The 24963-nt window shown below is 42.2% G+C and overlaps 1 protein-coding gene across 1 annotated transcript; it reads right to left on the reverse strand.

Annotated features, from left to right (window-relative positions):
* Positions 1 to 1790: 1790 nt before the first annotated feature.
* Positions 1791 to 24130, reverse strand: MKRN1 (makorin ring finger protein 1). Its single transcript, XM_055807319.1, has 8 exons — positions 23809 to 24130; positions 16188 to 16316; positions 12229 to 12455; positions 5934 to 6160; positions 5232 to 5446; positions 4418 to 4528; positions 3830 to 3968; positions 1791 to 3408 (listed from the first exon to the last, which is right to left on the reverse strand). Exons 1-8 carry the CDS (start codon positions 23982 to 23984, stop codon positions 3196 to 3198), a joined length of 1437 nt encoding a protein of 478 aa, XP_055663294.1. The 5' UTR covers positions 23985 to 24130; the 3' UTR covers positions 1791 to 3195.
* Positions 24131 to 24963: the final 833 nt, after the last annotated feature.

Genomic DNA, 24963 nt, shown 5'->3' on the forward strand with positions numbered 1-24963 from the left:
TATACAAGTTTTGTTCGGAATATGAGACACCCCCATACCTCAGGCTATCCTCTGAACAGAAATCTATTTTGCACCTGCTGTATCAGGGAGGAGTTATTTTGTATTTCATTAAATGAACCAGGTACCCCTTCAGCAAGGCTGCAGTAGACCTTGCACTACAATCAAAATTTGAACTAAAGCAGCAGAGGCTGTAAGAAGCACTCTTTGCTTCTAGGATCACATTCAGACCAAGCAGAATGGGCAGCCATACGCTTACCACAAGATGCAAAATTTTACGTCAAACCACATGTATGTATTCCTGTATAGGGAGTAAAGTCAAGGCACTTCAAGTGAGAGCATGCATCTTTAAGATTTTCCTTTTGAAACCACTATTTTGCTGGTGGAATTTTATGGATTTTTACTTTTTTAATCTTGACACTACCCTCATTGGCCTCTTCCGTTTCTATACCTTAGGCTGTGCTACATTTTCTTTAAGCAAGTACCTAAGTCATCACCCTCTGTATTTTTACACTGAAAGCTTGCCTTAGTTCTAGTGAATTTATTCCTGTTCTAACAGGGGAAAAACATAGCAGCTTACTAACATACTTATTTCAAAGGCCCTGCTCTCTTTAGTCATTCCAGTTTGGGGTAGAAGGGTGGAAATCAGCCCAACAGCAAGCTTAGGAACAGGCCTACCACCAGCAAGATGCATACTGGAAGTCACACACAGCAGTGCTCCCTGATGACAAGTCCTTTAACTTATGGAAGAACCACGGCACACTTCAAAGCAAGAGATCAACAGAAACCACCTACCACAATGCACCTGACAACATCAGTCGCCTTGTAGCTAGACAGACCCAAAGCCAACCACTTATTTGTATATTCTCAGCTTCCCCTGTTACGACACACAGAAACAAGGTTTAAAAGCAGCAGCAGCCATTGTGCCACACACACCCCCACACAAAGAGTAAAGCATGCCGTTTCTGACCCCTTCTGAAGGAAAGCTGAAGCATGTGCTCTGTGGCTGTTATATTACCTTTTTCCATCTTACCAGAACATAATCTTTGTTAACCTTACATTTGAATACAGCTTTCCAATAGGATGCTAACAACTCACATTCACTATATGTAAGGGAGGAAAGGCTAGCTCTTATTCAAAGCCCTTCGTTTTTCTCTGTTTCTCCCTGTATCAGCTTCAAACATCCGTTGCGCAAATTACATTTAAATCCTTTTCACCCTCTGCTACTTGCCTCTGGGAAAAATAAACCAACCAACCAATGATGGTTTTAGACTGTTCGGTTAAACTTTTCGGTTGACTATGTGTCTAGTATTTTACTTCCAACTTTATGTAATTCTGCAGAAGAATGCCTCTTTCTGAATATACACAAGCTTAAAGCATGTGGATTCTCAGGAAGTGGCCTGCAGCAATGGTTGGACTGGCTGTCCAAACAGCATTACAACAGGAAACTATCAACAGAATATGTACCACAATCGACCTTCTTTAGGACAAATAAAGTGAACACCACAGTGCAGGACTTACTTCGGAGAAAGCAAGCCATGTCTGTTCCCCACTAAAGGCCCCGTATATTCCTTCAACAGTTCAACTGTCCCAGCTGTCTGTTCAGAATGCATTCCTTATGTTACAGGCTCTGCTGGAAAGGTTACAACCAAGGTAAAATTCTGTATTAGTGTGACATGATCCTGCGGGAGTTAAGAAAAAGTGGCATAAATGCCTTTGTATTTACAGAAACACACATGCACACAAATCAAGCTGAAAACACAGAAGCTTCAAACTTAAAAGAACAGACAGGCTTCTGTTTAATTTTTTTGATTTTTTTTATTTGGGAAAAGTGCTTCTTACAAAAGGCAGCTGCAAAACAATACGTTATAGACCTCAGAACAATTTCTCATTCCATTTAAAAGTGAAAGGAGAGGCAGTCTAGGGGACAAGAGCAGCAGGAGAACAGATCACGGGGCATCCACAAGTCAATAAAAAACAGCAATAATGTAATGCAAGGTTAAAATTCTTGTGCTGGGGCTTTGGTGGCAAAGTAATTTCTCAATGCAAATTACAGCCAGAAACTGCATGACTGCCTTTGTAAGCAGTAACTCACATAAACTGAGCAGCTTTACCAGGCACCTGCCCAGCTCAGATGCCAAGAGGCACGTGTACCTCAAACCAGCTGAGAGGCACAGCTATTTCCTAGCAAAGCTTACAGCTTAAGTGGTTACACCAAGTTCTAAAACTTACAGAGCAATAAAGCTAAAGGGGCTTCTCTGTTATTCCTCTGACCCCACCTTGGCTAACCGGATTTCTGCTCCTGAACAACCCTAATCATACACATGAAAGAGAGCTGGTGTATTAGGGAGTGCCATGTATTAAGTTAAGCAATAGTTAGTTAAGATCACTGCCACAGACTGGGCTGAGACCGCTAAACCAGTTTCATGTCCAATTGGAGGCTAGACTTCATGCACCAAGAGGGGATGAAAGATGGTTTTGTTATTTTAATGTACACAGAGTCTCCCCATCCTTGAGGTCCAACTCTACATTTATCTGTATATACACATAGAGAGTTCTCCTTTCACAAAGACATCTTCCTTTCATGCTAAACACAGTAAAAACCCAGAACATTCACACCTGGTTCTGGTTACACAGTAGTAATAGTAATGTGCAAGTAAACAAGAGACCAAAATCACAAATGAAGATGTGTACATGAGGGGGCTGGAACGGAGCTGATGCCAGAAAGAGTATTTTTATCTGGCCTGAAGTCAGAAATACCAGTACAAAGTCAGAAGAAAGGCCATCAGCCAATTTACATCCCCACTGCATGGCCACTGCTCATTTTTGTATCTGGGCTCTTCAAAATGAGTGTGGAAGTCCTGTAAACACTTTAACCCTGGAACTGGGTGAACTCTGTTGGGTACACAGATGAAGCAACAAACCTAAGCTAACTGTTTGACAGTTAAATTTATTTTTACAAAAACTAACATTTTAAAGATTTATTTCTTGTTATTTGTTTAAACAGAGGAAAAACAACACTCCTGGGGTGGGAGGGGATGGGAGGGGATGGGAAGAGACAGACCCTGGGTAAAAGTTATTACAACAGCACCTGGAATTGATCGGCCTGCCTAGGAGAAACACAGGCACTGCCACAACACCACAGGTAATAGCTACTGCCTGAAGCCAAGACAACAGTCCACATGCCACTGACAGGTGCTATAGATCCAAGTCATAATAATCTTCCAGCTCATCATGAAACAAGTCCCACTCATCTTCTGAATCCGTTAGCTCATCGTCACCTCCGGCTGCCAACAGCATAAGCAACATCTCACCAAGCTCGAAGGTCACCACCTCATCCTCGTCGGTCTCAAACGGATCCCCATTCTCCCGCTCCTCAATGAATTCCCAGAACCGATTCCTTCGCTGGGCCTGCGAATTGAACACAAGTATTTCCCCAGGTGACCAAGCAGCACAAGGTAGTAGTCTTCCCAGAGGCTGACATGGTTCAGTCCCCTGGTGTACTTTCTGACATGCAAGAAATCATGTTTCTCTTCTGGGGAGATACTGACTTCCAGTAGAATTCACCCTTTACACAACCTACTAATGCTAACCAACATTTCTACTTCAGTATGTTTGTGTACTACTAGGAAAGTTTTAAAAATTTACTCTTTCCATCTCAGCCTCCAGCATTCACAAACTTCAGACCACTGCCTCCTTCAAATTCACCTTTACAGAGGTCTAGCAGAAATTAAAAAAGCCAACATTTCCCTCTCCTCTTCTCAAGGCAGCTGATTTAACGCAAAACCCTCTTGCACTCTGTATAGAAAGGACAAAAAACAGCAGCACTGACCCGGCATCTACTTGATGTTCCCACTTTGGGTCTCTGTGGCTCCTCTCGGCGGCCATCAGGGTAGGCATGCTTGTAAAAACAGTTCCCTCCAAACGGACAGCTCCCACGGCCTTCATCAAAATACCTGCATGGCTTGTTGCTGGAAAGGAAAATATCGCAACCCTTACTCACAGCAGACCCCAACCAGACTTCAGAATTGCATTTACCTGTAGTCCAAGAAGATCTCAGGTACCATTTGGAGCTGAAGGCATTTTGTCAGTGTAACACCTATGTGCAGAAATGATGTATTACAGTGTGTGGGCCGATGCATGCACAGGGACACTGATGGCTCGCAGTGCACAAGTTCGTACTACCTTACGGCTACACCACCAGTGTTTTGCAGATAGAAGGGAAAAACGGAGGTCAAAGAACACAGGAACAGCTTTGCAACTGTATGGTTGCATGCATCTGTGGGCCAATAGGCAAGGACGCACTTCACACGTGGTGGTGGAAAGGAGGTGCGAGAGGGCTTTACATCCACACCCTTCTTCTCCGGATGTGCCTTTATCTCTGCAGTCTCAACTTGCCAAAAGGCTGCAGTACTCATACCTCATTGCCTCCTTGTATTTCTGAATGAGTTTCTGCTTCTCTTCCTTCTCTTCCACCCAGTACTCACTTGGAATGACAAAGTTAGATGTGATCCGACATTCTGGGCAGGACCTGGGGAATGAACAGACTGTGCTGCAAAATTCCACATTACAGGGCGCTTTCTCCCCTATATAACAAGTCATGGCATATATCCATCTTTAAAGATATATTGTACCCACACACTTGCTGTATGAGCTTTTCAATCTAGATTCTCTCTTACACATGAAGATAGCCTAAACTCTCTCCTTCAAGAACTCAATGGCAATGGCAGCTGGTCAGCTTGTCTCAGAAAAGCTTGAAATAACACTTCACACAACTCCTTTTTCTTTAGAATTAAATACATTTATTTTGGTATGATTTCTGTATTTATATGATTGGAACTTTGTTGGTTTTTTTTTAGAACAGCCTTTAAATGGAGAAATGTTCTGTCAACTGATTAATGATCTAGGTCAGTAATGAATTAAGAAGCATACATTCTGAACTGGTTAACCTGTTTTCAGGTTCCTGGCTAGATGTCCAAAATGTAAAACAGTAACCATTGGACAACATGCTACTAAATAAATGAAAGTTATTTGCTACCATTACGTGAGTTTTGCAAACTTAATCCTCATTAACCAAATCTGAGTGTAAATGTCACCCCTAAGAATTATTCCACTTCCAAACTAGTTAGTACGCATTAAATACAGTCTGCATCTGGAAGTCTGTTGCAAGTTGTCACAAGTTACTAAGTTCTTCCACAGTAACAAAGCACAATCGAAATGGGAAAGTGCCTCACTTTATAATCTTGCTCTCAAATTGTTTAGCACTCCTCCACTTGCGGATGCACTTGAGACAGTAGGTGTGGCTGCAGTTGGAGAGGATCCCAAAGCGGCGCTCACTAGGATTAGCTTTCTCATACACCACTTCCATGCATATCCCGCACACCATGTCTTTACTACGTTGGACAGCAAAGGAAAGCTCCATGTCCTTCTCATGAGCTTCAATGCAAGACTGAAAAGGAGAGACAAAGAGAACAACTACAGAGACAACTGGTCATCTGGTGAACCCTAAGCAGGTTTTTAAGCTCAGTTATACTCTGCTGTTTTGCATAACAAACGGAGTATGATTAAGCTGAAAAATCTTCATCCTCAAGAAGTATTGCTCATATAGTGGGGAACAATCAATTCAGAGTTCAAATTCCTTTCTTCACGCACTGCCTTTAAACATGAAAAAGGCAATCTGAAAGACCATCCAGCTTTACTGGGCAAAGAACAAAGCTTTAGTATCTTTAAGCAGACTGCTCTCCCAGCACAGATAAGGAAACTCAACTCCTTTTGATTATGGCCCTAACAGGAAACAGTCCAGTTTACAACAGGAATTTCATTCACTGCCTGACCTGCATGCACCTTCGAATGAAAGGGAACTGGTGATAAGTGATGGTAGGGAGCTAGGAAGCAATAACTTAAAGCTGTTTAACACCAGACAGTTGTTTGCTTACCTTTATGTGCTGGGATCTTTGCGCAGCATCAATTGGATGCAAAACCTGCAGCCCACACATATCACACACATCCCCATGGATATACACGCAGTTTTCTCCATAACGGCATTCTCCTACTGCAGCATAGGGGCACAGCTCCTTCTTCATCTCCACATCTGCTTGCTGCTTTTCGTATTCTTCCTCAATCACCATTTCCTGCAAGGGTGCTTCAGCACAGGAAGGAGCAGCTGGAAAGAGAATTAAGGACAGTAAGCAATACATTCAAATTTAGAGCACTGGGAGCAAGAATACGTTGTTTTAATGTAATCTTCGGGTAGCCCTGCTCAAGTTATCCAAATAGAATAATATAAACAACCAAGGTTCATTTCAGTCCAAGTTTCACATACTCTCAGCCTGAACTAACAGTTATTTTCCCACTCAAGAAAGCATGACCAATTTCTTCATCCTTCAACCCAGACAAGATTAAAGCTGTCAAAGTTTCAGTGGTCAGATTCAGATCCATTTACAGACTAGGTCTGCACTAGAAAAATCTCACTAGTCCTCACAGCAGCGTAAAGGCATTCATATACAAACTCTGGTTCAGCAACAATTAAGGTTACAAATCTCTCACTGCTTTGAGAATCGATTCCATATTGGCTAAGTTAATAGGCTTTTTCCCATAAATTACACAGTTGAAGCAATAAAGGTGTATCCAGCATTATAAAACACCAGTAGCTCCTTATGTGCAGGTTAATTAGCATGTCACTGTTCAGCCTGAACATCAGACTTTCACTTCTAGACACCCATGCGTTTCTATGAATTATACAAAAGCTGCATCCACTTCTCTCACCCACCTAACTCAATTCTAGGTATCTGCCAAAAAGACTATCCTAAACAGGTATCTGGTCTATCAGTCAGACACGTAAACCTAGCTTTAAGAAGCTGAAATTCAGGGTGTCTTCATTACATTCTAAGCTGGCCTTCAGTTTCGCAAAATCCTAAGTAAACTCCTTTATCTAATTCTAAACTGAATTGAAATTCATATCATTTCCCCATTTAGAGAGCTGCTGTTTAACACTTCTCCCCATGCCTCTTGAACATATGCTTGTCTGTGTCAGCTCAAACAGCCTTTGGAGATCATTCTATAAAGCAGGATGATAAACTAAGTTACAAGACAAAGAGCAGTCAGTTTGAAACTGAAGATATAACACACACAGAAGGACAACAAAGTATTACTATATTCAGAATAAATACCAGGACGAAGAGAAACTGGACTTCATTTACACAACCAGTACCTGTTACAAGAGTAAAGTCAATACCACTATAAAAAAAGTGTAACTGTTTTAGGCCATTCGAGCACTAGATTTGGAGAAGCTGTACACTCGCAGTTTTCATCTCCATGGAGCAAAGAGATACAATAAGCATGTGTCAGTCAGCCTGTTAGCTTTTGGACATGTAGAGAAAAAGGAAAAGCAGGTCCCTCAGAGGTCATAGTTTTGGGGGATAAGCAAATATGGAAGATTCTGAAGCAGAGGAAAATATTAGCTCTCAAAATAAGTTTGAATCTGCTTCTAGAACAGTCTCTGATTTTAAAGGTCACTCGCCACTGATCCTGGATCAGTCTGTTTGCTGGAAACATACTTTTCAAAAGCAAGTGAACAAACAGAATAACAAGTCAACTGTAACCTCGTTTTTTGGTAAGACTCCCAAGCAAAAAATCTTCATTACCTCTTCTCCCCCATGAATTCCAGTTAATTTTCTTGATGCCAGTTCACAAACAACCATATACTAGGCTCTACCTACTCTTCTGAGTAGCTGAACACAACATGAAAAACTGAAATCTCGCCCACCCCCCCAATTTGAAATCCTTGTCTCCATTTCAAAAAGAAGTAACAACAACAACCACAACTACCAGTCAGCTTCTATTCCCTCAGCTGTCATTTCTGCAAGTGCTTTTTTTTCTGGTTAACGTTACAGATTTTTGTACCTAATTGATTCACATGATTCTGGAATCTTGTTTGACCCTTACCAGGGAAGGTGAGTTTGATACATCATAGTATGGGGATGGGCAGAAGCCTACTAGACAGACAAATGCAGCTAAGTTTCAAAAGAACCGAGCGATACAGTACTTCTTTTAATGGGACTGGCAAGATGATCTTTGCTTAAGGCAATCCTATATCCCTGGAAAATGCATACTTTGATGAAAGAGGAGGCACATTTGAAGCTTCTCTTAATAGAGAATTTTTCCAGAGTCACCTGCACTCCCCCCCAAGGATATTTTTTGTCAAAACTTTATTCACAAGGGTTTTATTCATAGGACACACATATTACTTGAGGTTCTTTGAGAATAAATGCTTCGAAGTCTCACACACACACATGCCTTTCCAGAGACTGACTTAGAAACCCATATGCTGGTCCACTGAAGGAGAGGGCAGAGCTTCACGTCTTGGCAGAAAAAAAGTACAAAGTACAGAGCTGTTAAACAAACCAACAATAACTACTTAAGTCAACAGGCACAGTACAGCTACCAAATTCTAGCCCAGTCCACAGTACCATCTTTGCACAAAAAAAGTCCAATCAGTTCTTAGTGACTATAGACATCTAGAAAACAAGATACAGATCCATGCACGTCAGTTTTTAATAATGGCTCTAGGTACTTCTACAGTATGAGAGGGTAGGAGAGGGAAAAACATGCAGAAAGCGACACCAGTTTTCCAGTCCCAGTCTTCGTGCTGTTCCAGCACTTCCCCTCAGCAAGTGTTGTTTTTCTATGAAATACAAATTACATTAGTATTTCCATTTCTGAATATCTTGGCTTCCATAACCTAAAGCCCTGCATGCATGTCTCCTCTATCTACTGCACTGTATCGGCTAGTTTTGCTTCCTCTTTGAAAGCAAAATTAGAGAAACTCGCAAGATTTCACTGCCTCAGTAGCCCTGAATCCAACATCCCTGAATAACATTTAGTCTCTACAACTCGGCTGCTTTCAAAAACCACTACCATCCAGTAGGTGGACCCAATCCCTGTCTTCTCACTGCCCATCTCAGTCAACAGGATGCGGTGAAAGTTGATTAACTGATGATTGAATACTGTTTATGAAAGTCTTTGATCAGATATTTAATTAGGAATTGATTAACTTGGACAGTGAACTCAAGGAGCTCAAAGACAATTTATAAATCACATTTAATGAAACTGACAGGTGGTGCTTATTCCAGGCTCCCTGAACAAGCAGGATGTGAGCAGGACCATGTCCTTGGCATGTGTGGACCTTATGGATCATGAGACAGTGCATGTCTGCACTTGGCACAAACTTAAAAGCTTGCACACACTAGGTATGTAAGCTTTTTTGTCTTCACCGAGTATAAAGGTGGGCAAGCTCTGGGACTGGGTCAGAAGCCCCACCCACAGGTGGATGCATCACATAGGAACTTCCCAGTTACCGAGAGACTCCTGGCACGGCTGCCAAGGGGGCTTCCCAGCCGAAGTGTGGGCCTGGATGATGTTATGAAGGTGGTAATTGGTGATGCATCCTTTTCTTAATTACTGCATCACATCATTACTGTGAAGTGTTACAATGCTCTTATTACTTTTATCATACTGTGCATAATAACTAGTACTGTTTCCTTTTATCATACTGCATGATATTTTCCTTTATTATATTGAAATATAATAAACTACATTTCTTTTTATATTTGGAGTCCATTTTTATTCAGTATCCAGTCATGCAGCAAAACACAGGGTTAAATTCATACTACTGGAAAAACCAGTTCATTACCTTCAATTCACACACCACCTCCTTTCACTCTAGAACACACCTGGTAGCATCAAATGCATTCATCTTGTAGCAGCAAGCAACAGCAAACCAATTCAGTGTTTCTTTTATTTCTGCCTTTCTACTCTCCCTCGATTATTCCAGAACATCTAGCAGCAGTAGCAGCAGAACAAATGTGTAAGTGCGGTGCATCTGTACATCAAACAAGCGATTACCTGAAGAATTGTCCCTATTTTCTTTGCTAGGCCCCAAGGTCATCTTCAAGACATCGTGTTTAGTCCCAAATCAGAGAATCATTTGCATTAGCAGAATGTCTTGTCTCATAGTAAAAGATTAACGTTACAACCCAAGCTGCACATAGCTGAACTGCCAACCCTGAATCTGCACCATTTGTAAGACAACTTGAAACACATAGGCTTCTAGCTTAACTTGTGAAACAGGTTCCACTTTAAAGTTTCCAAGCATCTGTACGTTTCTCCAGGCATTTAACAAGAGTAATCTGTAAGGCTTTAACATATACACTGTGGAACACACTGCACACATATTCCTGATGACTACAGCAAGGTTCTTCACTTTTATAGCTTAATCAAGACAGTGGCTTCAAAAAAGTTTTTAAAACACAGCTTTTAAGAAGTCACCAGGGGAATTAGCATCATGTAGCACTGTTCAGAACAGAAACAGCTGAGTATGTTTGTACATTAAAACACACCAAATTTCAAAGGATACAAAAAAGATAATCTGAAACAAGACTCGGAAGAGAATGTTACTTAATCTGTGGCTGCCCCAAGTTTCCATGAAAATAAGCCTGACCCTCTAAAAAAGAAACAGCTTCAGTAAAACTGAGCAAGCTAAAGGTATAATGAAAACCTTTAACACTTAAATTTAGGAGAAAGCACCAGCTCTCCTATAAGAAGCAGGTGTACTTGAAAGATCTCTGGCTATTCAAACTAGCAATGAATTTATTCCAGTGAAGAGCCACCCAGCCATTAGGGGGGGTCTGAAGCTCATAAAAAGAGGCTCAGGAAACCAGACTTGTTCAGCCTAAGAAGCAGTCTTATTGCTATCTTCAACTACCTAATGGAAAAATGAAACAAACAAGAAACCGAACAAACAAAAAACCACAAAACCAGAGCCAGATTCTTCTCAGATGTTCACAGGACAAGACACAGAAGGCAAGCTGAGGCAGGGAAAAATCCAATTACATACTAGGGAAGACTTTTTCCTTGTGGAAAAAAAGTCAAACACTGCAAAGGTTGCCCAGCAGTTATGGCATTTTGAACATCTCCAAGGATGGAGATTCAACTAAACAAAGACTCTGGTAACCCAACATAGCTGACCCTCCTTTGATCAGGAAATCAACTAGATGAAATCTAGACGTCCCTCCCAACCTAAATTATTCTATTCTGATTAAAAGAGTAAAAAACAAAGATCCTTTGTCTCAATGTACAAAGAAGCTGTATCCCTTATGAGACAAGGTGACATATTAACAGGTAGAAGTTTTCATTCCTCTGCACTATACCCAACTCACAGATAGACCAAATTCCATAATCAAACTTCTCAACAACACTAGCAAAATGTCACTCGACCATTTCTTTCCTCTTCACCTTTCCTCAACTCAGATCACAACAGGCTCCAGCAGCACCCTGTAATATTGAGAATGTAATCCTCTTTTCAGATGTGAGAATCCAAGTATTGCTGTGGAGACAAAGTAGTATAATCTGAACGCTGTACAACAACTTCAAACTCTTCTGGACACAAGGCGTCCGTTTTGGATTCAACCATTATTTGAGTACTCATGGTTGTAAGCCTTCAGTTTTAGAGAGCCACATAATCAGAAATTACACTAAAGTAAACATCTTCAGCCTACTTTTAAGTGAAAAGTTTAAATCTTTGTGCTGTCTTTCTGCAGGGAAAGCAGATGACAAGTATGCTACTCAAACAGTATGGTCCACATATTGAGGTTCTTCAATCTCATTCTCAACATGAGCTGTCACATGTGAAAGGTAACTAGAATAAATTATTTTCAACCTCTGGTTCAAATTGCCAGGGGATTAATGAAAGCAAGCATTAGGCATCAATTCATTCTAGAGGAACCTGTACGTCCACTGGAAGAACCTTTAAAAGACTGCAAAAACAACAAAAAAACCCCCGAAACCAACCCACCCCAAAAACAAAGGCAAGATTATCTTTCCAAAGCAGCGCTATGAATTGCACCCCGAGTATTTTCTTCTCCTATCACATATGCAAACTAAACTTCAAAGAAGGATATTCTCCCAAGTCATTCAGAGCCATAACAAGAGGAAGTCAGTTATGCAGAGACTGTCTTTAAGGATAGCTGGTTTTGGAACGTAAGGACAGCAGTAGTAACTGATATGGAATGGTCCAACTATTCACATTGGAATATTCAAGCATAAGTTAAGGACAGATCACGTGAAATGAGTAGTAAGTATGAACAGCTGTACTCAAATGCATTAAAATAAATGCATTACATATAAATTGTCAACCCATGACAGAAATTTATTGTTAACCCATGATCAGCTTACCACGTCCACAGTATGGCTGCCCAGGGATAAACTCTACAGCATTCACCCAGTCTTCAGCACCTACTCCTGCAGCTGCCAGATCTGTATTTTCATCTTCCATCTCAGCAATAAATTCTTCAACTGTTTCAGGGAGTGATGCAAATTCTGAGGATACCAAGGGATAAATTTTTGCATCTGGGTCCACATCAGTCATTTCCTCCTCTTTCAGTGGCTTGGTGTGCTCATATCTAAAACGTTAAAACACATCATGTCAACTCTTCACAAAAAAATACTTCCATTAAGTGGCTCAAGGTACTGGAAATAAACCGATTAAGATGTAAACACACCATTCAGAAGGAAAACCTAGAAATGGCTTGAAAGAGAAAGCCACTGATGACCCATTATCAACACATGCTTCCACTCGTGTAATCTGTCAGCACTGCTTAAGAAAACAGTAAGATTCTCAATGATTTTGGAAGAAACGGAGCAGCATACACAATTCTTACTTAACTGACATAGAATGAACTTGAGTTATGTCCAAAACTGGTCATGTACCTATTACACATGCGTAGTATTACCAAATGAGATTAATCAGTTCATTCAGCTTTAGAAAGAAAAGACTAAGAGCAGAAACTGCCGTCTTCAGCTACCTCATGGGAAGCCACAGGAAAGATGCAGCCAGACTCTCCTCAGAGGTGCAGCGATAGGGTAACAGTACACACAAGCCAAAAAATCGGAAGTTACAATTAAGTATTAGGGGGGAAAAAACGAAAAATCACTGTGAGAGTAGTCAAACACTGGAATGGGTGCCCCGAGAAGCTGCATAACCTTCATCCTTGCACATAATGAAAACTTGACTGGACAATGCCTTGGGAAATATGACCTAAACTGCTCAACCTTCAGCAGAGCTCCAGAGATCCCCACCAACAGAAATGAGTCTTCCTCTCTACCTGAGCGTCTTTCCTCATTCAGATTTTATGTTGAATTTTAGTAGTTATTTCTAATGCCAGTTTCAACTTACTGTGGAAAACTATGCTCAGAACTCTTTGATCCCCTACCACCCACAGAAAAGTGCTATTTCCCTCAAAAATCTGTCTTCCAGCAACTAGTAGACTACATAGGAAAATAAATTACAGGTGTACCTTTGAAGTCTTAAGACACTTGCTGACTGATTTCCAGGACAAACAGAGGGAATTTTTGGAGATCACACGTAGCTTTTAAACAACTGTGATTAATTAACCTTGTATCAGACTGAAGCCAACAGTGTCATGAAATCATGAAAAATGAAACCATGACACAGCTTGGGTTGGAAGGGACCTTCAAAGATCACCTAGTCCAAACCCTCCCCAATAAGCAGGGACACCTTTCACTGGATCAGGTTGCTCAGAGCCCCATCCAACATGACCTTGAATACTTCCAGGGATGGGGCATCCAGAACTTGTCAGTTCTTGCATATTAAAGAAATGCTCCCAATGAAATGTCAGCTTTGAAATCCTAAGGAAGCTATGAAGCACAAATTTGAAAGTCATGCCTTCAGACCTTTATATTAGTGGCCTTTAAAGTGGTATGCAAGCACCCTATGAGGCAAGCAAGACAACCCATTGGGGTGCAGGAAGAAAATACTAGAACTCCTGTCATTTTTTTTCCTAAAAAATAAGTTTTACTAATATTTAACATAAAAATTAACAGCAATGTCCTCAGTCTGTATGTCAGAGGATCTCAAGTATGGTATGTGCAAGGTGTCCTGAAGGACAAGTGGGTGTTCCACCACACAGTGGGGCAGATGCACCCTCACTTGTTCGTTCACTTTCAGCATACTGCAACACAATGCAGTCTGCTTGTGCTCAATTGAACGGATCGACAGATTATCTTGTTTTACCTAAACTAACCCTGACAAAGTCTGATCAAATAGCTTAAAAAGATTCCTGTGGATTGAAGACAACACTGGTAATGTGAGCGAAAGCAAACAACCAGGAAATGTTAGAGCTAACACTTCTATTATGAGCTCTTCATCAGCCACGCTGCAAAATAAAGACAAAGCCAACTTACTCAGATCTGACAAGAACTTGGGGGGGCTCAGTGTATATTGTGCCTTGGGATATTAGCCAGTGGCAGCATGAAGCCATCACAATTAGCAAGACACTGAAAATCTAAACACCCAGATCATGAAGACAAACCTCTACAATTTTTTCTGAGATGCTTCAAATCATGCGATACTCAATCCTGTGCTTTACAAAACTTCACAATAAATGTTTATAAGCCTCTTTTGAGACTTCTTACATAACAGTGAAAGACAAAAAGCCACATACTATTGGACTACTTGTTCTTTCTGCTGTGGTAAAAGTTACTGAAATAACCTATGGAAAACAACATGGTGACAAAGTAAAACACATTCCTTTGTCAGCAAAGATTGTAGGGAAATGCACAGAAAACACTGCTGAATATTGGAAATGTTTTCTAATACTTGTTTCTTCAGAGTGGGAAGTTTGCTGCACACCTGGATGAAAGTCCAGTTGTTGGTAACACGTCTCAGCTTATGGTATTTGCTAGGTTCTGTTTCAATAATAAACCTTTTTGTGACCCACTAAAGAAAAGACGTACCAGAAGAGACAGATATATTCTCAACAAATTACTTCTTTAATAAAGACAAAAAGATGAACTGGAAGAGATACTTAACAGTCAACAACTTTAATAAAAATTGTTCAAGTGTAACCACTGAAGGAGCTGCTGCTTTCACTGGAATGAAAAAACAAGGATTCCATGGTAAGGTTACAGAGATAGCACCACACCAGTACTGAAATAAACTGAACTTAGAACAAGAGCTTCAAATCACTGTATTACAAAATGTTAAATGAAGTTTTTAAAAAATAATGGAAGCATACTCAATCAACGTTACTGTCAGTAAAAAAAATATTAAGGCTTTCAATGAAAGTAACAATGGGTTTAGACTGTCAAAACATCTATAAAATATTATTTCATATTTATTACAGTCTTTCAAATTCTGATTTTTGTGTATGTTTCATAATGTACATAATATATTAGTGAAGTAGCAGATATATATAACCTATAAACAAATAAATAGGGAGTGCTCAAAAACATTTCACTTATATGGTGGCATGATCAAGTTTGGAGACCACTGATCTACATGATCAAGAAAGCAACAATGGCAGAGAGAAGGCTACAGAGATGCTTATTTTTGTTATCTTTCTTGTACATAGCAGCCATATGTTAAACATGAACGTAAAGCTATGAACTAAATATTAGTGTCATGACTTCATATGGTAATCATGTATTAGAGCTGCTGCAAGACACAATGTTAAAAATCCTGATAAATTTTAAGAAATTGAACTTACGATGATGAGCACACCCCTAACCCTTTGTAAAGCTTTGTTATGCTAGGAGTGCAACAGTTTCCTTTCTTCACATTTTTTTCTTTTTAACAATTTCAGTGGTATAAGTTAAGTCATGTTTTCATAACATAGGGCCATTTGGTACAGGCAACACGATAGAACCTACAGGACTCCACTCCAGTTTCAGTTCCAAGATGACAGTTCAACTGTCAGAGTAGCAATTCCTGAAGACACACACAACGGGGGGGCATGGTGGTGTGGTGTGTGTGAGAATCTTACCTGTTCAGGCTTTTATGATCACTTACCAGACCTAAGTCAGTTCCATCAGCTCAGCTAGTCTGAATGTAGCCTCAGACTTCAATTAATTCATCTACTCATTAACAAACACACAAACCCTGACAACTAGCCCTTTTACAAAAACCAGTTCTCTTCTGGCCTTGCCTTTGCTTATTTATTTGCATAGCAAAGCAAACACTACAGTATTTAGCAAGAGAAGGCAGTTTGTGAAAAGAAGCTATTTTTATAAATTTTTGAAGTTGCAATGAAAGAGGAAAATTAAGATTTACTGGTTTTCTGTGAGCTCTCTACTGAAATGACTCCCCTGAAAGATGGTAAATGGCATTCCTTTACCTGCAACGATCTCCATAAGCACAGCATCCCCGCTGATAATACCTGCACACCATAGCAGAATGACTAGTGGAGAGGTCATGGGAGTAGCGACAGTTGTCTCCTTCCTTGCAAACTCCATGCATGAAATATCTGCAAGACACAAGATTACTGTTAATTAAGGAGCAGCAGTGAAGCTGTAAAAGTATTTCATGACTAGTTATTCTGTAAATCAAGAAGTGGCGTAAGACCAAGTCCCAGTATAAACATACAAGTAAATGTCTGAGGAAGGATGAAACCTTAGCTATTCCAGCAAATTGCACTGCACATTCAGGACCAATGCTTACAAAGATCTGAAAAAAACTGCAAAGCAAACCTTATGCTGGGCTATGACACAGAGAGGAAAGAGACGAGGACAAAGCAGATAGGAACAAAGTTTTATTTGTAGCCCCTGTGTTCTCACACCAACAAAAACTTTTGAGAAGCCCACTACTGAATCAAAGATTCAAAATCAGCCACACCCTAAACAGTTTTCCTGAGGGCTTTAATCTATTTAGCATTTGTAAATAATTCTAATCAGAAGTAATTTCCTCTCCAAGAATGCAAAACATGTTTGTGATAGATAATTACATCTGACAAAACATAGACGTTAGTTTTTGCCAGAGGAGCCAAATAATCAGTAGGACCACCCTGCTTCAACACTGTGCTGCCCGTCTTGAAAGAACTGCATGGTTTCAAAGCTTTTGAGGACAGTTACTAAGTTTTAGCATGTCAAATAATGGAAGTTTAATTGAGCATCCTCAAACTCAGCTGTTCAAGAAAACCAAACAGTCATTTTCAACTTGTTTGTGTATTCTAGGTTAACATTTAAAACGTTTTTAAATTCAAGGCACCGTACTCACTATGTTCACATCAAAACCACAACTGAAAACACAAGCCTAACTACATCTATCCCAATCCACATAGAAGTCAGTCAAGCAAAAAGAGAAAAAAACCCTAAACCCCCAAACCTATGTAAGAACTGAATCTATCAACATGTTTACTGACACATTGGTTTAGAAAGCGAAGCACTGGCCTCCAGATACCAAGTCAGCTGCAAACTCTGAACTCACTGGAAATACCAAGACCTGGTAAACAATAAAATTTGTTAGGGGTCTCATACAAAACACCACTCAAGAAAAGACTGAGAAGCAGATTACACCAGTCTAAGTTTATCTTGCTGCTGAAAGGGGCAGCCCTGCCCTCCTCCTGTTGCATACTTCCACCACTTACCACCAAAGCCACCAGAACCACGTCCTCCAACCAGCTGACTGGGCAGCCACACAGCAGCACAGCCAGCAGGAGACAGAAGGATCACCTTTCAGCAGTCCAAACTAAGATTAGGATAGCTCTTTATAAAACAGCACATTCAAGCTGATATTCCTAAACTTAAAAGGCATCAAGTTGTTGAAGTGCACGAACTTCTACACAGGTACTTAATCTACTATATTTTTGAGAAGTCAGGTAAATCCAAGGGAACAATTCACCAAAGGACATAAGCAGAGCTACATTTGTAACCCAGTACTGGGGATATTAGAACCTGAGGTGAGTTTTAAGAGGGCTGATAACCCTCCAAGGGCAAAATCAGTGGCGTATTCAAGGTACTAAGAACAAAACCATCTGAAGTGGTTTTATAAACCACCAGCTGATAACTTGCCATCAGGCTACAAACCACACTCAAAACCATCCACTGCCTGTATACTGAGGCCACATAGTAGCCAGGTAGGAAATGTGGTTCTACATAACAATAAGCGGTGTAAGACCAAGGTGAGGCTCTGCAGGATCTTCTCCCCAGAGAGAGGAGTACCTTAGTCAGGTCTGCCAGGTGGATGTAAACAGCTATGCCATCACACACCAGGAATGAGGTGCTGCGACAATAAAACAAAAAAAACCCACCCTCCATAACCAGCACTTTCCACTGTTAACAAAAAGGCAAAGAAAAACCCCAGCTCTTTCACCACCCACACACCAGACTACCTCACTCAAAGCCAAAAAACAACTACCCGCGAACTCATGAAACCAGAACATAACTGCAATTTCTGGCTTGCTCTTAAGAAATAAGAGTCACACCAATAGGTTTAAAAAAATCATCCAGGTTGTTGAACATTTGCTCTTTTAACAAGTGTTATCTCTACCCCTTGCTTATTGCCACACAGCATTGCTTCCCCCATGTGTTGGGGCATGCAATTTCACAGCCACCTGTTGACTCAGATCAGGAAATGGCTTCAGATGTAACCTGACATTCCTTTTGCTGCCCCCATGGTTATTTTTAATCTAGATCAGATCACTGCTCAGCCACAGCACACAGCTACACTGCTCCTTAAGCCAACAAAGTGTTGGGACATCACCATGGCTGAAGTAAGTGACTAAAAGAAAGGCACCAGCCTGGAGTGAAACCTTCTGTTGCAAAGTACTCGGTCAACATAAATACTCTAAATACTTCTCAAAATTAGGCTCTCCCACTGCTGCTTAGACAGAGGAAACTCCAAGTCCCCTTCCTCCTTTCTCAGCTTATGTTAGAAAATCCTCTGCAAATACAGGTTCTGTATAACCCTGAAAGTTGTTGTAATTCATTACATAAAGATGGTAGGCTATGAAGGGAAAAAAACCTGAAACACTCACAAGCTCAATTTAATCCACATGTCACTTTAAAAGGCCTGCAATCCTACACAGCAAACTCAGCACCCTTTCAATGAGAAGGCTGGGGTGGGAGGAGAGAAAAATTTATTTCTCTGAGGCTTACACCAACCTTCCTCTGCCCCCACCCAAAAGGTAAGACTTTTTACTTTAAGGTCACAAAGAATTTAACACCTTACATGTGAAATTGTGCCATTTGGCTGAAGTGTGCTTTGGTCATGTCAAAATTAAACAGAGTGAATTACTTATGGTGAAAGGTAACAAAACTTCTGTTGGAGTGCACCTTTACACACACAGATTATTCAATTTAACTGTAACTTTACGCAGCAGGAATACCAGTCTCTTGTTTCTCATTACAGGAAAAAAGGATCCTTAAAACTGAGAAATACATTAATTACCTGCCTCACTCAGTGATGCCCAGAACGCTACCTGAAATTTGCATTCTGACAAGTAATAAGAATACATATAATTTCATCTCAAAAAAGCAAAACTTGATCAAGTATTGGAACTGATCTTCTCCGACTGCCTGTGATGCTCTCATCCAAAAAGCACTTATTCTGGTAGTGGAGCGCTTTGTCTTTCCTGTTCAGATATACCAGTGTGATTTGGTGAGTTTGCATGGGGAACCAGACCAGAGAACTGACAGGGGTCCAAACCCAGATGATCTCCCCAAATCTGTTCATTGCACAACTGTACAAAACATGAGTGATACCAATACACAAAACCACCACCCAAAAATAGTAATTGCCTGCATTGGCATTTTATCATTGAAAAACATTTCAATTCATGTCTAGTTATGGATGCCTTGATCAAAATAGAATCTCCTGATTTTCATGGGGTACTTAAAAAGAGGTCACAGAAATCAGGCTTTATACATCCGAAAGTCTCAAATGGTACACAAGATCCTGTGGACATTTTTTGGAAACTGTATAGAGAAAACACTTGCCCAAGGCCATAAACCTAATCATGTCTCCAACTGCTGTAGGGGAATCAAGTGTTACAAGTGCTACAATTCATTTACTAGAATGCCTAAAATGTCCCAAGTTTATCCAGGTTTCAATGACCTTGATTTCCATGATGCTTTAAAGTATAATAACCTGCTGAAGATTTTGTTTTCCACTGTTACATGAATATTATTTCTATTACTTGCCATAAGCTACAGAAAAAGAATTTGTAATGCCTTTATCAAAAAGACAATGCAGTGTTAAAACACATATAACTCCAGTCTAAAATCCTGACCAGCACCAGCTTCTTTCAGATACTCCCTCCTATGTATTAAGTCTTTACCACTGTAATCCTATTAGTGAAATCAATACACAATACTTCTTTCCCTAGCTTTTGAAGCTTGCAATGGGTTTGCTTATTCAGGTATGGTTTGTTCAGGTCCACTTAATTCTGATTTTAGGTAACCCCATTTTTGTTTATTAAACGATGGGTTTTGCTGAATTAGAATGTCACATCAGCCAACAGACCTCCCTCAAAATTGAGACATTGCCACAACTGGCAGACAGGGAACCTCAGAACAGCAGCCAGCTGCAGTCATTAGCTTCTTCAGGTGTCACACAGAGACTGAGAATTCTCAGGGAAGAAGGTAGCAGGGAAGAGGCCAGGCACGTTGTTCTAGCACAGGAGCCATCAGCCATGCGAGTGGCCAATGAAATTCTACATGAATTAGTAGCCTTAAGAAAAAGGAAAAGAAACAAAGTAGGTCTCAAAAGCATTTACCTCCTTGCCCCTTCTTCTCCATAATGTCCTTCAACAAGAAGCTACTGGGAGATCCAGAACAGAGCAGCTAAGAAAGGGGCAATACAAGCAAGCTGTTAAGAAGTTTGCACCCCACACCTTATGACTAGGGCTGCAATGAATTAAGAAGCCATACTTTACCTATTCAGAGTCTTCATATTAAAAGACAGATAATACCTGATCTAGGTTTTCAGAAAGAACAGCAAAAATACAAACATGTAGACCACTTTTCAAAGTACACCAATTAGTTGCTAAGGGTTTTTATTTGTATTCAGGTATTAAATAAACAAGTGAAATGTAACATATCTACATCAACTTGATGACCTTCGTTACTGCAAGACATCTGGAAAATACAAGTACCTGGAGCTAACAGTGTCAAGTCTCTGGAAAAAAAATGTTTGCTACATCACTGCTCAATAAAACCACGTATCCTTCTGAAACTGGAAGGACAGAGAAGCTTGGTAAGAACATTCTTCTTACCATTTCAAACATATCAATAACAAAAGGATCAGAATATTAAATAAAAAGTATTTATAAATTAGTTTTATTCCCCTGTTTATTCCAGACAAAAGGATAAATTATTACACACTACAAAAGCCTTGAAAACTGCTGAACCACAGAAGCAATGCAAGAAATCTATTTTTCATCATCTCTTAAGGAACATGGTACATTCCTATGTTTAACCATGAGATTGCTACACTTTAGCTGCAAGAAAAGCAGAAGGGTAACATCTGCAAAACTAGATGTCTAGGAAAAACTCAAGTCCTTCATCTTAGTCATTGTGTCTCTCACTCAGATACCATCCCAAGGATATCACGCTGGCATAGTAAAAATCATTAGTGAACTAATTTACCATAACAGGTATTCAAAGGAGCGGCAAGAACTGAAACAGCAGTATTACTTCACCAGCCATGAAGTGTTAAGTCCTTATACTGAAGAGACTATTTCCCCGAAGTTTTTCAGGCAGCATTTACTGTCACCCATATGATGACTGAAGTAAATAAAGCCTATGAAGAAACTGTGCTGTTACTCAAAACAGAAACTGCTCTACCTACTACCAAAAAAAAAATAATTGCGTTTTGAAATTCAACCCCTTCATCTCACAGTTAAATCCTCAAGCTCATTTACAAATGTAAATCAAAATTTAATAATAAATTTATTTGCTTGAATACAAATGCATCCTATTAAAACTAAACTTAGAAAACCAAAGTTATTATCACACATTCCCAGAAGCTCAAGTCAGGGTTGTTATTTTCACTTTGAAGCCTGAGAAAAGCTATTCTGCCTACAACCTGAATAGCCCTGTAAAAATATGCAAGCAAGCAATGGGATAACTAGGAGGATTAGTCAAGAAGAACAAAGAATAGAGACTTTCATTAGGTCCAAAGCTGAAATCTCACTGCTGTTTAAGCTCCCATTAAAACAAATTAACCATTAAAAAGAAGAGTAGCTTTAAGTTCCCACTAATCCTGTTTGTAAATAAATATATTCATTAGACAGACTCACTGCATGACACATTACAGACTCGCTCCACTGCACACTACCAAACTTCACTGCTTCTGTAATACAGCAGTCACTATCTTCAATAAATTGATTCATTGTGTTTGTTACCTGAGAACATCTATCTATCTATATCTCTCCCCAATCCATTTCACTTAACTGAGCCTTTCGATCTTCAGAGGCATTCTATCTAAAGGGAACACCAACCTATACCCTTGCAGCTCACTTAAAAGCTGAGCTAAGCATCATTCCCGGTCATTTCCTCACCACTGGCCTATGTTTAACTACCACACATCAAATATTAACCCGGCTATTAACAGGGAAAACTCTTTATATGCAGAAGTACTCAGAGCTGAGAAACAGTGCTTCTCATCAAATGGATACATTAACAAAAAAAAAACCAGTTACCAACAGTTAACAGGAATGCTTTAAAAACTGCAGGGCATATTTAACAGCACAAAAGAGACACACAGCAAGCAAGTTCCCTGCGAAAGCCAAGCAACGGTTCTTAATAGAGCTCTTTCAATCTGCAATTGGCACAACTGGAAAAATACGCAGACAACAGAGCCTCTTCCTTTCTGCCCAAGGGACGCTCCTTTTTGCTTTCAAGTGACTTGGCAAGTTATTTGCCCAGGGACATATTCAGGTAAATGTAACTTACAATTTTATTAATAAAAAAAACCCCAAAAACAGAAGATGGTTCTTGACGCTAATCTTAGACTACCGCTTGCTTTCATACAAACTGACAAATGTATTTCTGTATTCAGAAAACTGGTTTATATTCCTTTCAGCCTGCAAACAGAACAGCAATAAACGTTTAAAAATAGCCCATCTGGCAAGCTTTACAATATGCAGTACGATTTGCATAATCCCATATAAAGATTTATCAGAAATACAGTTTAAAGGAGAAACACAAATAGAAAATGACGCAGCATATAGAACGTTAGTGTAACACAAGTAGCAGCACTCCTCACATTTCGCAGCCTATCACGACTTTTTCCATTCTCTGGTTTAAGAAGTTATTGTTCTATCAGTCACGAATTCAGTTCCATTTTAAAATTTTATTCAGAGGGGCCAGAACTTTAACCGTTTCCCATTTCCTGCTTAACCGCATTTTCTGGAAGGCGGTTGCAGGCCTGCCGTCCCACAGTCTCCTTCACACCGACCACTGCGGTCGCATTGCCACACAATGAGGAGCGGCCCGCGGCACCGCACGAGGGGCCAGCACCGCTCCCCGCCCCCGCCCGCCGCACGGCAACGGGTCAGCGGCCACACGCGACCCTCACGGAACACCCCCCGTCCCGCAGGGCAGAGGCGGCAGCCAGGCCGCAGCCCGCGCCGCCCCGGGCCCGGCTCGGGGAGCCTAGGCCCGGCGCGCGCCCGACGAGGCCGGTACTTCCGCAACGGCCCGCGGCAGCACTACATCCCCCACAAGGCCGGCCGCGCGCCGCCTTCCGCCCGGGGCCGCCGCAGGGCGCGGCGCGGCCCGGCCCGGCCAGCTGCGCAGTTTGCCGCAGGCCTCCCCCCAGGGCGCCGGGCGGGGCGGGGCAGGGGGGAGGGGGCGCTGCGGCCCCGCGCCGCGCGTACGTGACCGTGGGGGGAGGGGAAGGGCGCGGCGCTGAGGGAAACGGCCGCGCGCTGGGGGGAAGGGCGGCCGCGGGCCGGGGGGGGAGGGGAGGGCAGGGCGGCCGCGGCCGCTCCCGCCCGGGTTGCGGACAACGCGTACCTGCAAGTGACCTGCTTGGTCCAGCCGCCTCCTCCCAGCCCCATGGCGGGCGGCGGCACGGCTGCAAAGTCGAAAGCCGCGGCTGTCGCTCCCGCGGCCGCGGCGGCGGATGTTCCCAGGGCCGCGGCGGCCGCCGCGGCGCCCGCCGTTGTTCCCAAAGCCACCGCCTCCGCCATTACTGTTTATCCCACACAGCGGCAGCACCGGAACTTCCGGGAGCGCATCCTTCCGGCCGGGCGGACGGGGCGCAACCGGGCGGCGCCGGGGACGGCCGGCAACGGACAGCGGGGCGGCTGAGGCGCGCGTCGGCTCCGCCCCGTCCCGGCGGGGGGCGGGCACCGCCCCCCAGCCTAACAGCGGCTCCGATTGGCGGAGGGGAATGCCTGGGCGGAGCGTGCGGGGAGGGTGATGCCGCGGCCGTTGCCCGCGCGCGGCCTCGGCAGCGTAACGGGCGTTTGGGCCGGGGGGGGCGGCGCCTCGACTGCGCCGCCGGGGACCGGGGCCGGGCGTGGGCCGGCAGGTGGGCCTCGGGCTGCCTCGCCCCCAGCCGGCCGCGAGGAGCGGCAGCGCTGGCCCGATGAGGTGCGGCCTTCAGGAACGGCCCGCGGCCGGCCGGGGGACGCCGGCTGGGCTGGCCTAGTCAGCGGCGGGAAACGGGCCGCGCACCTGCCGGAAGAACGCGTAACGGCAGCGTGGCGCCGGCTGCGGGGGCGGGCGAGGGGCGCCAAAACCCGCCAGGGCCGCCTCGGGAGCCCAGACCGAAAATTGGCACTAGGCCACCAGAAACTTCAGTCTGGTAGTTTGGGGTGAGAAACAGCACGCCCTTATGCCGTAATAAATCCTGGTTGTGCAACTGCCATTTGTTGTCCTTGTGTCCTTGCCTTCATACTGCCAGGAGTCTTAGGCCAAGTATAAGACACAGCCCAAAAAGGCAGAGTGACAAACAGGTACACAGGGGCAAGGTGAAGAGAGAAGTCTGGCAGTGCAATGTTACTGATGCTGTGCATGTCTATTTGAAAATAACAAACATCTAAGCCAAGGGGCACTTGAGAAAATACTGAAATTAAGCCTTTGTTCTAAACGTAGACAGTAGGACACTATCATAGGATGGCAGGACTTTAGGATGTGCACTGGGGAGGTTGGAAGAGGTAAACC

Source organism: Falco peregrinus, chromosome 6, assembly GCF_023634155.1.
Source record: "Falco peregrinus isolate bFalPer1 chromosome 6, bFalPer1.pri, whole genome shotgun sequence".
In the NCBI taxonomy this organism is placed as follows: Eukaryota; Metazoa; Chordata; class Aves; order Falconiformes; family Falconidae; genus Falco; species Falco peregrinus.